The 14,920-nt window shown below is 43.2% G+C and overlaps 2 protein-coding genes across 2 annotated transcripts; both read right to left on the reverse strand.

The window, feature by feature from the left end:
* Positions 1–600: 600 nt before the first annotated feature.
* ccndx (cyclin Dx) lies at positions 601–2,642 on the reverse strand. Its single transcript, XM_036552170.1, has 4 exons — positions 2,433–2,642; positions 1,641–1,856; positions 1,047–1,364; positions 601–753 (listed from the first exon to the last, which is right to left on the reverse strand). Exons 1-4 carry the CDS (start codon positions 2,637–2,639, stop codon positions 601–603), a joined length of 894 nt encoding a protein of 297 aa, XP_036408063.1. The 5' UTR covers positions 2,640–2,642.
* A 2,785-nt stretch (positions 2,643–5,427) lies between these two features.
* On the reverse strand, positions 5,428–14,914 carry tbc1d17 (TBC1 domain family, member 17). Its single transcript, XM_036552461.1, has 18 exons — positions 14,842–14,914; positions 14,338–14,439; positions 12,807–12,902; positions 12,151–12,228; positions 11,697–11,808; positions 11,430–11,616; positions 11,218–11,329; positions 10,651–10,821; positions 9,880–10,005; positions 9,631–9,734; positions 9,259–9,353; positions 8,949–9,065; positions 8,206–8,306; positions 7,957–8,056; positions 7,304–7,401; positions 6,932–7,048; positions 6,761–6,847; positions 5,428–6,464 (listed from the first exon to the last, which is right to left on the reverse strand). Exons 2-18 carry the CDS (start codon positions 14,362–14,364, stop codon positions 6,276–6,278), a joined length of 1,917 nt encoding a protein of 638 aa, XP_036408354.1. The 5' UTR covers positions 14,365–14,439; positions 14,842–14,914; the 3' UTR covers positions 5,428–6,275.
* Positions 14,915–14,920: the final 6 nt, after the last annotated feature.

The raw sequence follows: 14,920 nt of genomic DNA on the forward strand, positions 1-14,920 counted from the left end.
AAATTTGAGTCTCTCAAGGGCTCATATTTATGTTAAACGTGAACGAATGAGCGCACAAACACACGCTGAGCAGAACCCACAGTCATATAAAATATCTAATTTATTTGAAAATATATTCATATAAATATATATTTTGTCAATGTGGACATCATTTCACATTATACACCAAAACAAAGCAAAAAAAAAAAAACTGACAATAATAAATGAAATAAATTAAAACTATAAATTACTGATAATAAATAAATACATAAATACGTAAAATAAATAATAAAACAAAATAGCATAGACTGTATATAAATATAAATTAGACACATAAACACTAAACAATGCATTTTATGAAACAAGTAAGTATACTGACATTGTAAAATGTGTGAAATGAGAAACATAAATAAAAACTCATGCAACATTTTAAATGGATAGAAATAATTTAAAAATTAAAATAGCAATAGCAATAACATATCAATGTGAAATGCACATGAGGGATGGATGGACAGGTATTTATCAGACATGGTGAAATTATGCCTGTTTTAAATAATTAATTAAGAATTTTGATTGATTTGCAATTCAGAGGACACTGTCACACCAATCATCACATTGTTTTTAAAAACTGATCTCTCTCAGGTCGGTTGGTGTACTGGATCTTTCATTCTCCATTTCTCCATCCTTCTGCTCCCCTTCTCTTTCCCCCAGTCCACTCCTCAGGCGTTCTGTGAGGGCGCCCTCTATCATATCAGTGTAGTACTGCAGTACAGCCTGAAATCAGAGACAAACCACAGCCGGGTCAGTGCAATGTCTTCACAATGTTATTTGCTCCAGTGTGACATAACCTCCTCTGCTCTCAGTTTAGGCCTCACTCACTCACAACATCTCTCTCAGGATAATGTATCGTTTTCATATATCTGTTCTCTTACTGTGTGCTAATGACACTGTGTGTTGCCTGTTCCTTTGAAGAGAATCTCATACACCATTATCCCTGTCTCTCCTCGCTCCCAATTTATGTTACATCTCTGTAATACTTACAGAACTGGTTGATGTCAAACACTCACCACATCAGTCCGACAATGGGCTGCCAGCACGGTGGCCACATCACCGAGCTGAGGACCTCTTTTTCCCAAACCCCGAATGGCGGAATTCAAAGCTGCTGCAGAGACGAGAGACGCCGGAGTTCCCAGGAAACGGGAGTCGCAGACACACATGGCAACCAGAGTGTCACTATGCCGACGCAGAGTAGACAAAAACGCTTCTGTTTCTGTCTGTCCGTCATTTTTCTCCTCGAGTGCAGACAAGAAGTGTGGGATGAAGTCTTGCGGGGTTACCGCGGCAACATCCCATCGGAGCGTAGCTAGGACAACTCGTTCCATGTCCTGGGAAAAGGGAAAAGAAGATGAAGTGAAAACAATGTACAGAAAGTGGCAATCCCCCCTTGAGAGTTATAGAATGGCCTGGAAATTAAATATTAAAACTCACACTTATTTGAAGAAAGGCCAATACACAATCAACACACACAGGTACATACATATATAGAGTTACTCAAACAGTAATGCAGACTTTCAATAATATTAAACACAAATATGGCATAGCAATAGAAACACACAGTATAGCCCACATGTTCGCTAAGCTGTATCTCCATGGAGACCCACCCACAGGTCCTTGGTTGTGAAGCCGAAGTCAGCAGAGGAGCACAGGTCGTCCGCACTGACCGTGTTGCTCTCGGTCAGCTTGGAGGCGATGAGAATGCAGGCTGCAGACAGGCAGAGGGGTGAGACAGGCAGGGACAGGGAGACAGACAGGAAGCGATCCAGCAGAGAGACAGACAGAGGGAACACTGACTCATCACAGCCACTCTCACAGCACACCTAGAAGAGAGGGGGAAGTGGGGTTAAAACTGAATGCACATACTGACACACCGAGAAACTAAAAATCAGCTGGAGGAGGGTGACACCGACACCGGCAGGAGAAGAGTAGTGGTATACACACAGACAGACCTAGCAAAAAATTCTTTTCTCTAAAATCTATTCTCAATGTGTCATTCTTTGCATGGGAGTATATTCACACTAAGAGAGTAAGACAGTTAATACAGGACATTCACACTGACTGGAACACACACACACACACACACACACACACACACACACATTCATACACACATGATCACAAAGCAGATAGCTAGTTAACTAACATTCACAAAATATTTGCATTGAAATAATGTACATAGCTTTTAATTAAGCATCATACTGTACCAATCTAAACAACTCAAAATCCAACAGCAGGCATAAAACAACATATGGACATAAAAACATGGCTAGATGCCACATGGCCACTACATGCGTACATAAAGAGAGACAGACAAAGTGACAAAGTCAAGACATGAAGCAAGTTAGCTATGTATGGAAAATGAGAAAATCAAGCAGGAGCAAGCATGACTCGGGTACCTCTAATATCCACTTGGCCAGCTCCTCCCTCCTGTGTGGCTCTCGCTGGATGAGGGACGTGTAGAGGGGTGAGGGCAGGTATCTCAGCTCCATCTGCAGCAGCCTCTGGATCACTCTGTCCCCGGACACACAGGGGTCCCAGGGGGCTCTGAGCTGGGACCCTGGCTGGCCCCGGCCGCCCTCCTCACACCACAGTGACACGGACATCCCGCTGCCAGAGGCAGTGGAGGCGGAGGAAAACTGGGCATCCGCAGACATGGGGGCTCCGTGTTTGAACCTTGCCTCCCTCAGGCTCTCTCTCTCTTTGCGCCTCCGAACGCCCGCCTGTGCGTGCGTCCTTTCTTTGTTCTCCCGCACTGTGTATATGCTGAACACTGTGCTGCTTGCAGCGTGTCTGTTTATTTCTCAGTGTGTGAGCGTGTGGGGTCTTCCTCTCAGATCTGGCCCTGAATGTCTCTTTTCATCTTTTTATACTCCTCGTAAAAGGGTGACAGAGAGGGAGGGATGAGGGAAGGACGGCAAGAGCATGCAAAAAAAAAAAAAAGAAGGAGGCTTGGGAATAGCTGGTAAAAATAAAATAATAAAAAGACAACAATGCTGTCTGTCGAACAATGGTGCCAACAGGTGGAGAGAGTGAGGGAGAGAAAGGGAGGGGCCCAGAGAGAGGGGGGAACAGATTGTCTCCTTCAGTGAAAGAGAGAGAAAGAAAGATGAGGACAGAACAAAGGTCATCTCCAAACTGTGACAATGGGAATGTATAACAATAGTAAAAAAAATATATATTGTTGACAGTTAGGGTGAGTGACAGAGAGAGAGAAAAAGGTGATGAGAGAAAACAGCATGGAAAGTTTATCTCTTCTAAGTATTTACAGTGTTATCCAAAAAGCAAATCTATCCTGTAATTTGAGAGTGAGAGTAATTGCCATTGTTATGAGTGACCTAAACACACCTGCTAGAATTGCACAATTGAAGCCAGAGGTTGCTCATTTATACAAACAGACCGAAAATACTCTTAAATGAAAACCTGAAGTGAGCCAGTCAAGACATACAGAACACTTGGTTCTCTGTTAAAATCCGCCTGTGCACACGAGGTTTGTTGACATGAGCGTTACACGCTCCCTCGCGTTCTCGATCCCTCTCTGAGGAATTTCATTGTCAAAGCAACCTGCGGCGCCCCTGCCCCGGTCTCTGTAGCAATCTGTTTATCTGCTTAATGCTGAATGAATACATTAGAGAGGGCAGGGTCGAGTGTGTGAAACAGACAGTGAAGTCAGGCAGGTCAATGAGGCACATTGTACCACTTACAAATCACTGTCAGGGCACCAGCTCCTGGCCGTATGGTCCATTGTACGTACAAACAGAGCTCTGAGATTCCCCACTGGGCTCTAAAGATACTCATGAGTAGAATTCAAATCATGTGGAACACTAGGATTTTATCTGAATTTTTATCCCACTTTTTCCTCCGACTCCAGGACTTCAGTACATCAAAAAACTTGTTTAATGATGAAGGTTTAAAATGTACTGCTGTTGAAAATGCCACATTCAAGTAACGTAACTTAAATAATCATAAATCTTACTGTTATATACCATATGATAAAGGCTATAGCTGAATAATAATAGATACGCTGCTGAGACTGCTATTGAAGCTTAAATGGTATTTTTTTACCATGATAATGTTGAGATTTAACAGTTTTACATATAGTAATGTTGACGAATCATGATATAGTACCTCTCCAGTAAAGGACCACATGTGACAAAGCTCAGCACTGAGCAGACACAATTATAGTAAATTTATGTAATTCCTTAAAAGATAACAACAAGGCCAAGCCCCAGATTCAATGCACCCACTGTGGCACTTTGTCCGACTAATAATGAATTCAGCCAACCTTAAATTTTCCATTCTCACACATTATTTTTCATCAATGGCCATCAAACTCTTTGCAACACGTACATTATCAAAAAACAAAAAAAAAGAGCGAACTGCTTCGGTTCCTTACTGAGATAAGGGTAAGGACAATATGGCATAGTGCTTACGCTTAATGTGGGATCAATTGTCGCTTTTCACTGTAACACCTGATATCCCGGGGAATGGGAAGGGTAAACAGAAGTCAGTCTCTGGCACCAAATGCAATCAAGTAAGAACAGTGGGCTACAGGATGCAGCACAGAAGCCCAAACTTCCTCCTTCCTGCCATTAGTGACACGGCTGTGAAGACAACAAATGTTCTGAGAAAAGGATATTCGAAACAGGCACAGATATAATCGCATAGTTACGGAAAGCAGTGATTCATGAGCACAGGTGTAGCGTACCCTGCCAACAGAGCAATATGAAACGGCCTGGAAAAAGTGGAGTTTGGGGAAAAGATTGATACTGTGACTATGTGAGGTAGGCAGGGGGCGTAGGAAAGAGGAACAGGCTAGCAGACTGACAGGCTGTTTAAGCGATATGCTAAATTCATGTGTTGCGGTTATATTCACACAGGCACAGAGACAGAAAAAACAGCATGGATGGAGGGCTGGAAGAAGGGAGGAGTTGTTCTCCGCCCCTAATTTTCCAGCTCATTTCCCAGGACAGGGGAGATGGCGATCGTGTTTCTCATGACTTTTAACATGAGACAGACACCTGCCAAGAGCAGACGGGACTAAGACACTCAGTTAACACACTGTATTAAGTAACACGTCATATCATGATTCTCAGGGATCTATGGCTTACTGATGGAAAGTGAGTAGTACTATAGTAATGAGTAACCTTTTACTTAGTCATTCTACCATTGCAATATTTCAAAAAGACATCCAACAACAAAACTGGTAATATATTCATATCATTTCTTATTTCTTATTTCTTATGAAATAAAGTCCGGTAATCAGTAAATGAATTCACTTCTTACACACTTTGTTTCTTAGTGAAATCAATTTATTTTGCTGAAATTTTTTAAAATATTTATTTTAACCAATCCAGACAACATTATCAGGATTATTTACGGATACATGCCCTCAAAAAGACCCTGGCAGCGAAAAAGAGGAGGACCTTGCGCCATTGACAAATTAGGCTTAGTATTCATGGCTGTGTAAAGATGAACAGATTGTGAGGGGGGGGGGGGGGGGGATGAAAGACAAACAAAAGGAGGAGTGAGATGGGATGTGGGCTTCGCTTTTCCTCCAGAGTGGTATGTGAGGAGAAATTTAACACATGAACTGAGCAAGCACTTAGCTGTTTAAGAGTTTGGGAATATATTTTATTTGTATTAAGATTCGTAGATCAAGATAATAAAATATGGTTATAACATACCATACATATGACAGACACAGGTGACACAGGTGACATGCAGGTGAGCATCAGAACAACTTAAACTCATTCAGTAACAAACAGCTGTCAGTGAGTTTTATCTTCTGTCATTTATATAAGAGGGGAGTGAGAGAGTGGGGGAAAGGAGAGAGGGGGAGAGACAAGTAAGGGCAAGCCAAGACAGCTAGACTGTAGTAGTGTGTACTCAAGAAAGGACAGAGACAGATCACATCAGCATAAGACACATTAAAGGGACTCGCTGCCACATCAAAAGAGACAGGTGGAAAAAATATTGTGTAGATAAATAGGCATAAATGTATACGCAGGCATATATAAGCACAAACAAATGTTGAAAACTATATATCTTTAACTAAGGAGTGAAATAAAGAGTTAAATCACCTCTCTCACTTTCAGCACTGGCCTTTCTTTCCCTATTAACAGTCAATATGGTATCCTCCTCTCTTTCTACAGTATATACAGTATCTCAGGCAAAAAACCCCTCGCTACTTCTCTTGTCCTCTTCCTCTCGATCCCTGTCTCCTGCTAAGTCCTTTGGAGTTAAGGGTACGAAGGGGGTGGGCGCTTTGTCTCACAGCTGTTCCCTGGTTGGGCGGTTGCAGCAGCAGCTCCACCTTCTGATTGGCCAATAAGCGGCTGCGTCTCACTTGGTTCTAAATCTGGGCTGTTTTCATTCGAGCTGGCAGGGGGGCACAGTCCCAACACCTCCTGGACCTTCACAGGCAACTCCTAAGAGAGTGGAGGAGAGAACATAGCCAATAGCAGCACAGGCCAGTACAGATGCTTTTATACACACACACACACACACACACACACACACACACACATACATACAGTAATCAAATCTACACAGTCCATATGTCAGCAATATGTGCCCATGTGGTGACACGATCAAATGTTTAGTGACACATAAAAAAAAAAAAAAATTATGCCTGCTTTCACATTTCATTTCCTTCACTCTTTTAAATCGACAGATAACATTTCTCCATGTGGTTTCAGCCTTGGTTCCAATTGAGTGCGGTCACCTTGCATCGGGTAAGCTGCAGGTAGATAGCCTCAGCTCCACACAGCACTGACTGCAGGTCCAGCTTCATCGTCAGCTCGTTGATGTGCTGCAGAGAACCAACATTCAGTTATACAGCCCTAACAATATGCGTGATGGCAGGGCCCTAAGAGTCACTGGCTTCGTGGAATACCTTCAGAATTGTGTTGAAGTCATGGTTGGAGCCAATCAGCTCTCCCCTCTGCGACTCCAGAATGGAACAGGCCGTCAACAGATGGAAGTTTGGGCAAGGCAGGCGAGTCCACAACACCTAGGGAAATTAGGCGTATTAAGGATGCTATTACACGTATATTCCATGTATCATTACAGTTCAGCGGTCATTTAAAATGCAATTATCATTCAAATAATCTTTATTGTTCAAACACAGTATTAAAGTAGACGTCCTCTCTCAAAGTTTAGGAGCTGAAAGAGCACAAGTTCTTTCTGAGAGGCAGTCAATGCAGTTCAACAGATGCAAATGGCAACTATGCTGAAAGTAGAGTTAACCCTTCCTGCCCAATCCTACCTCCCACAGGATCAGGATGTCCTCGAAGGAGAACTCTCTCTTGAACCAGATCAGTAACCAACGGAAACAGAAACACAGCGAACCACTGTCCTGAGAGTCTGGAAGAAAGACAGAGAACTTACTCACATGTACCATAACATCCTGCATCAACAAAGCGTGTCTCAGATGGAGGCGAAGAGGGAAATAAGGTTTAATATAACCAAGTATAATACAGCACAAACACAGCCAAATCAAAGTACTATGGATAATAGACTAAGACAATACTGTATGCGTGTCAAAATGAAATCATAAAATAAAACACAACACTATGATAAAGAGGTGATCACCCTCCCTCACGATGGACCTTCACAGACTCCCTGAGCCTTTGTGCCCCTGGGGCCCTCTCACTTCTGAAGCTACAGTGAGCCATTTTGTTTTCATTACCAGTATTTGAGTAATAAGACAAAACAGCTGAAGCAAGTCCATTTCTCTAAGCTGCAGGTCACACACAACAAGTGGAGGATACCAAGATGGAGGAGGAGCTGGGAGAGGGATGAAGGGAGAAATGGAGAAAGACAGGTAAAGTAGGAGAGAGACAGGCAGAGAGGGAGGGGTGGATAGAAACAGGTAAAGCAGGACAGGTAAGGAGAGGCGTAGTGGTATTTGTGTATTACCCAGGTAGTCACACAGCTCTGGGTCCAGTGCTTTCAGTAGGATACTGAGCTGTAAGAGCTGCTGCTTCATGGCCTCCTGAGACTCCTCGAAGTTCTGGTGCTGTGACATAAAGGCAAAGACAGAGGGTTAGTACAGTCTGTAGTCTCTTTCCAAACATACATACATACACACACACACACACACACACACAAAACCACAGATGTAAACAATGAGCAATACCATGCAACTCAACATAACCTCCTACTGACCACAAGCTCCATGAAGCCAGTCAAGCACCAGAATGACTCCACCTCATTCTGAGTGACGAAGAGGATGGGGGACAGGAGATCGCTCATTCCCTGGACATAACCTAAGAGTCAGACAGAGAAGACTCAAAACTGTGCATTACGAGCTGTTAATGTAGGGTTGGGAGAAACTAACACATTGTGTGGGCTAAAATGAGAGACAGACAAGCTACAGTCACAGATATTTCTGGCTACAACTGGCTCAAGCAGCCCTGGAACAGCAGGGTCCTTCTCTAATGACTGAGCTGCTCGAACAGAGATGGTGTTTCACGGCTGCATGCCCCAGGAAGCAAGCAAACGAGCTGCAGCCAATGTGTACTGCCTATTTCTTTCCTGCTCCTGTCTATGTTTTGAGTTTATCAATAATCCTGATAACGAGTGGAAATCTGAGTGATAAAACCAGAACAGTCTAATGCACTGATTCTCAATCCCGCTCCTGGAGCCCCATTGCTCCGCACGTTTTCCATCTTTCCCTGCTCTACCTACCTGACTGAACTCATCAGTGGCACTTTTGATTAGCTGAGCACACCTGATTTAATCAAGAGTATGTTAATCACAAGGATAGATAGAAGATATGTAGGACAGGGGGGCTCCAGGAGTAGGACGGAGAAACACTGGTAATGCATGGCTTTAGTTTGGCTTGACTGCTGCCTCACAGACAGCAGCTGAAATGTGGAAGAAGGCTCCTGTCCTTCAGGAGGTCGTACCCAGGTCGAAGTTGTACATGCAGTAGGTCATCAGGACGTCATTCAGCAGGGTCAGCCCCGGGTTATCATTGCCAGAGAAGAAGGTGTTGTGTCTGTCTGTCCGGCTCACGTCTCGCTCTGAGGAACAGAGAGGCCATAACCGCATGAGACACCCAGGATTGGTCATGAATGAGGCAATTACAGCGAAGTAATTAGTGTCACAGAGAAGATGGACTGCTGGATGAATCAATCATGATGGGACAGAAAGGCATCAGCACCACCACCTTCCTATCAGATGCACAGACAAGGTTTAACAGACGGCAGGACTGACCAATCAAGCTGCGGTATCCCCTGAGCAGGGAGTTCCTCATCTCCTGTTCTTCGCTGACCGACTTCCACTGCACTTTCATCCTGAAATACTCATCCCTGAAGGGAATACAGAACAGAGAGGTAGACAGATCAGACTGCAAGACAAAAAGAGTTGGAATTAGGTGGATAACCCATTACTCAAGCATTTTCCTTTGCTTACACAGTTCTGTAGAGTTTGTATTTATTTTTGCTTTGCTATATTTCTTCTATAAGACTTTATCACATCCCTGTGTTAATGAAGTGGCACTGTGTAAGAACTGCTGCCATTTGTTCTTATGGCATAAATGCTGATCCAGAGTCTCCTCAGCATGTTAATAGTGAGTCAGCCACTTACGTCTTCACTCTCACAATGTCCTCCCTCTCTTTGGCTGTGCTGTTCCAAGGATAAAAACCCAGGAGAAACTTCCACACCTCCTTCCTAAGGGATGGAGTGATGCCCTACATGAGAGTTAGAGAGAGAGAGAGAGAAGGGGAAGAATAAATAATACAACAATCAATGTGCACAGGCAGACAGGCTATAGCAGCAAAAAACACAGAATTAAGGTTATCGTAACATATTCAAATCATTAAAAACAGGACACACCCCTCTGAAAATGATCTCTTTGATTTGCTGGGGATCCTTGACTCGACCTTCTGGGTCCAAAAACTCGTCCCACTTGTCCAGGGGCTCCCCCCTTGTCACTTCCGGCCTTGGACCCAGTTCTGCTCCCTGATGACAACAACACACAGTCAGTCAGAGCACCTTTCTCTATAATTTTCATCCCCAGAAGTGCTTCACAGATGTTAGCTCCTGCTGAATACACATTTTCAAACTCACTTTCAGTTTTTCTTTTCAGTTTATTACACTATCAGTTTTTGTCCTATTCTCCTGGACTAACTATGACTAGTAAATGGACAACTGTTCACTTGCAAGCAATAGCCTAGCACTTGAGAGAAGAACCTCAAGATACGCTACGCTATCTTGTGCAGAGTTTCTCCATGTACTACATTAGAGATATCACCATACTGTCAGCATGGGATTCATAGGTAGAGCCAGTGACATGGTTTCCCGGTAGCAGAAGCCAGAACTGCATTTTACTTTTCCATTTACCCATGCATATTGCTATGACCCATTACTTCTTATCTGGAAACAATTTTCTGTACTGCAGAGGGAAGCAGTATATTGCAGACGTATATAACACACAAGTGTTTTGTGGGTATGTGGGCTGTGTTAGGCCCCTGGCCCAAAGTACTCAGAATTAACATTGTTGTTCTCCATGGACCATCGCAAACAGGTTAGACAAAGCCAGCATTTTTCTTTCTATCTCTCTGTCAGTGCGAGAACGGTGGTTTCCCCGTCCCTTCCTCCTCTTACACAGGTAATGAGTTCAAACCCAGGCTCTTCATCAGCTGAGAGGGGGCCATGTGAGTCCTGAGGGGACCGAGGATGGAGTGGGGAGTCCTGTGGCCGAAGTGCTCCTCGAAAGAAGTTGGTGACCTTGGAGAATCCCCCAAACGTAGTTGCATAGGGGTCCTGAATAAACCTCTGTGGACAGAATTGGGAGAGAGAGAGAGAGTACAAGAGAACAACAGGGGGATTAATACAGTGCAAACAGCAGAAACACACATATGAAATCTCACTGACAGAGACCCACAAACTTCGAAAATCAGACAGACTGAGGACAGGAGAGCACAGCGCAACAACACTGACACTAGAATAACTACAATATTAATACATTGTGTTTACACAGAGAGGGATTAGGCACTCCAACACATTCACACTGACAGCTTGAGACTGTTAATTCAGAACATTCAAACTTTCTGGAAAAAAAAAAATTCACAATGACTTAAATTAGTCCAAAGTGTGGACAAAATGACTGTGCAGACACTGCCGCATGTGTCGAACCCACACAAACACACGCACACACAGAAACTGACTTACCGACACAAGATCAGATCCACTCTCATCAAAAAGGTGCAATTCATCAAATGACTGTGACAGGGCGCCAGAGTCGTGAGGGTACACCAGGAAGAGCCGTGCATCCATTGGTGACCTGCGAGAGAAAAAAGAAGAGACAGAGGCAGTGAGGTTGACGCTGTAGACAGACAGAAGCTGCCACAGACACGGAGCAGACAAACAGACAGCAGACTCACGGTGCCAGGATGATATAGCGCTGAAGGGCCCGCAGCAGCTCCATGGTGCCTCCCCTGTGGAAGTGCAGAGGGGGGAGGGGGTGGCCCCCCCTGCTGGTGATCACCAGGAAGTTCCGTCCGAGGGAGAACCTGGCTCGGCGTAAGGAGTAGAGCTCCGACAGTGGGAGGGAGAAGGAACCCCACTGACCTGGGAAAGGAAATGGGAAAATTCACATCTCCGATAGGCCCTAGCCTTCTCACAAGGACAGAATGGAGTCGCTGCGCTACCTGTCTCTCTCACTGGGGGGTGCTCTCGCTCCCTTTTCACTGTGCTGATGACTGCCCAGTCTGGCTCATAACCAGGGTCAAAGTTCGTCTCCTCCTCCCCTCCATCTCCATCCTGATAGAGAGAGGTTTAGATAAAAAGGTGGAATGATCTTGCATGCTGACCTGCCTGATACTGGTGTTAGACAAGAGGGAGGCTGTAAGCAAATAATCAGAGGTCCACAATCCTGCTGTTCCAACAGCTACTGAAATATCCTGGTTTGCAAGGGATTTTTTAAACTAGACATCTACAAAATTTTACAAACAAGAGTTTTCCCTTCCTACATAAATGAACACAGTTCAGTTGTTAGGACACAGTCTTGTTGCAGACAGAGATGTACTCAATGTACATTCTTAGATAAGTGCAGAGAGCATGACACTCTCGGCCTGGTGGATTGCTTCATTCACACTCATTTACCTTTTTGGTATAGAACACAGAGGGTGCACTTCCTCTCTCCTCCTCAAGAGGGCTCCACTCCAGTGCTGGCTCTCCACCCTGAAATTGGTCATAAAACACCTGTGAGTAGGAATGTTCATAATAGATTATTTAAATTCTTAAAATTATTTGTAGGCTCATGTATCCCCTTTCTCTTTTTCTGTTGACTTTCAACCTCAAATTCTACCTGAGAAAAAAAAAGCAGAAGCAGTGTGCCAGTTCCTTACAGAGCACTCACCACTTCCTAATGTGTGGTACTTCATAAGAGAAAAGAATTCAATTTTTCTACTGCTGGTTTTTCAGCAGAGTTTAAGTCCCCTCTGGGGAAAATCTATAATCATCATTAAAATCTGACCACACCACAAACATCTGTGAAACATGATTTTGGGATCAATTTCTCAGTGTATTTTCTCGGTAATGATAATAATAATAATATTAAAACATATTAAGAAGTGCCACCCTTCTTCTCTTCTGTCAAAGTTTAAGCTTTTCGCAAACAGTCATTGATCTTTGATTACGCAAGCAGCTGAGTGCATGCTAAGGTGTTTTCTCTTAAAGCTGTCTCTTATCTCTTTTCAAAGCCTGTGATTTGGGTGCCCTGAAGTATGACTTGGGTCTAGACCCCACAGGCTTCTCACCCTCTCTACGATGCGGATGAACCCTGGAATGGTGGTGTCCTGGTTGCTCCTCTTTGCGTTGGTGTGTAGGTACACCCCCTCCTTCTCAAAGATCAGCTATAGCACACACAAAAGCCAGACAAAATGTTTCTGAATCAGACACATTATAAACATGATATCAAGTAATATACAAGGCATGCTGCTATGTACACTGCCATACAACATATGTGATGATGTACAAAAAATAGTTTTTCAAATTTCACACTGGAATGGAAAGTTCCTTTTGACAGAACTGTAGACAGTGGCACAGCCACCACTAGATGAAATAATCAATATGTATGTATGGCCAGCATGTTTCTCTCGGATCACTGACAATAGGCTGTAAGAGAATCTAAATACTGCCAGCCTGAATACAACATAGTATGACAAACTGACATAAATCTGAAAAAAGGACAAAAATGTTAATCAGATTATCCTGCTTACCACTCCTTGCTTTTGATTTTCAAACTTTCATAACTTAATAATGCCGATTTATTTATATTTGTTATTTTTTTCACTGCCTAGTAAAACAGTGGAAAACCACGGTTCCATTAGTTTGCAATATTGAACAGAAATACACTTATTGTATATGAGCTTCTGGACAACCGATTGATTTTAGATTTTTGAATCTTAAATATTTCCAAAATATTTAGGATTCAAATCAGAAAGAACACTGCAGTTTCGTTACTTTTAACTTCGTTTACTTTTAACTGTATACTTCTTCGGTTGTCCATTTAGGTTAAAGGCTCAATGGTTACTTCACTGATCAAAATGTTTACCTAAAGAAAGGATGAACTGAATGACTACAAATGTAGCTAAAGGCATTTATTACTTTTCTAATAACCAATGCTCCCGTTACAACAGATGTTACATTAAAGGTTAGTGGAACTCAAGCCACATTTTAACAAAAAAAACTTTGCGATTCCCGGGGGAGTACCATCCAAACCCACTTCCCCCTCCTCGCAATCCTTGTCGTTATCTAAGTGCGCCACTGACAGTACAGTTGTCTATTTATTACCCCCATTATTCATCGGATCAGAATGTAGTTCGCTAGATAGGCAACAAGGTGTAGACTAATGTCAGTAATACATGACTTAACTAAACTTAGCCTACCAGCTAAAGTAAACAAACCAGTAGACATCTACCCAGACTAGAAATTAGCACATTGACATTTGGGGATTCTGAGTCCCCTTCCAGATCATTCTGATTTTAGGTTGTCAATTCAGAAAATATGTTTTCAGAGGAAAACTAGCGATACGGGCAAACTGTTCCCAGGATGATATCAGAATCATTCGCCAGCTTCTTTGATTACTCACCAGGTAGCTGCTGTACGAGCAGCTGGCTATTTAAAATACACCACTCTAGACTATAGACAATTCTCAGGACCAAACATTGTCTATGAAATTGGTAAACAGTTAACACACCATACATTCTTGTGCCTACATCGCTAGAAGCGAATACAACAACTTGCTAGAGGAAGACATATCACACGATGACCATAAAATACTCTTACCTTGTGACTTGCCCCGTTCGACTCCATTCTCTCGTCACCAATGTATTTTTCCCAAAACAACGCAACTCCAGACGACACTTCCGCCTAGCTGAATGCACCGCCCTGTGTCAGGCGTTAGTGGAGATAACAGCCAATCAAGAAAACGAATTAAAAGACGGACGTAAAAACGTCGACCTTAGAGAGTTGGGACAAGGTTGGGGAGTAGTTTCTAACTGGGTTGCAGATCTGACTGTATCATTATCATAATAATAAAAATCAATAATAAAAAATATGTCTACGCAAGTAGCAGCTATCCGGATGATGACATGGGCCAGGACAGCTAATGGTACAGGTCATTCAAGTCATGAACATATTTAATGGCTAGGTAGGCGGCAGCTGTTAATTCATGATACATAACCCCGTTCACTGTGGATAACCAAAAACACAGATGTAAACTTGTAACGTGACCTTCTAGCAGCATATGAGAATATTTTTATTTTTGTTGTACACAGTTAAAACACTTACGCACTGAGGCGGGAGCGCGCACGTTGCCCAAGCAGATAGACGAAGCGAGAACGAGCCCGCACGCAGGCGGCAGTGTTCG

Source organism: Megalops cyprinoides, chromosome 19, assembly GCF_013368585.1.
Source record: "Megalops cyprinoides isolate fMegCyp1 chromosome 19, fMegCyp1.pri, whole genome shotgun sequence".
NCBI lineage: Eukaryota > Metazoa > Chordata > Actinopteri > Elopiformes > Megalopidae > Megalops > Megalops cyprinoides.

Coding starts and splice junctions, on each gene's coding strand:
- ccndx (XM_036552170.1), bottom strand. CDS start 2,639: ATGTCCGTGTCACTGTGGTGTGAGGAGGGCGGCCGGGGCCAGCCAGGG. Junction 1,857..2,432: donor TGGCCAAGTGGATATTAGAG/GTACCCGAGTCA, acceptor CCTCTCTTCTAG/GTGTGCTGTGAGAGTGGCTG. Junction 754..1,046: donor CCCATTGTCGGACTGATGTG/GTGAGTGTTTGA, acceptor CTCTGATTTCAG/GCTGTACTGCAGTACTACAC.
- tbc1d17 (XM_036552461.1), bottom strand. CDS start 14,364: ATGGAGTCGAACGGGGCAAGTCACAAG. Junction 12,903..14,337: donor CGAACGGGGCAAGTCACAAG/GTAAGAGTATTT, acceptor TGTGTGCTATAG/CTGATCTTTGAGAAGGAGGG. Junction 6,465..6,760: donor TGCAGCTTACCCGATGCAAG/GTGACCGCACTC, acceptor CCACTCTCTTAG/GAGTTGCCTGTGAAGGTCCA.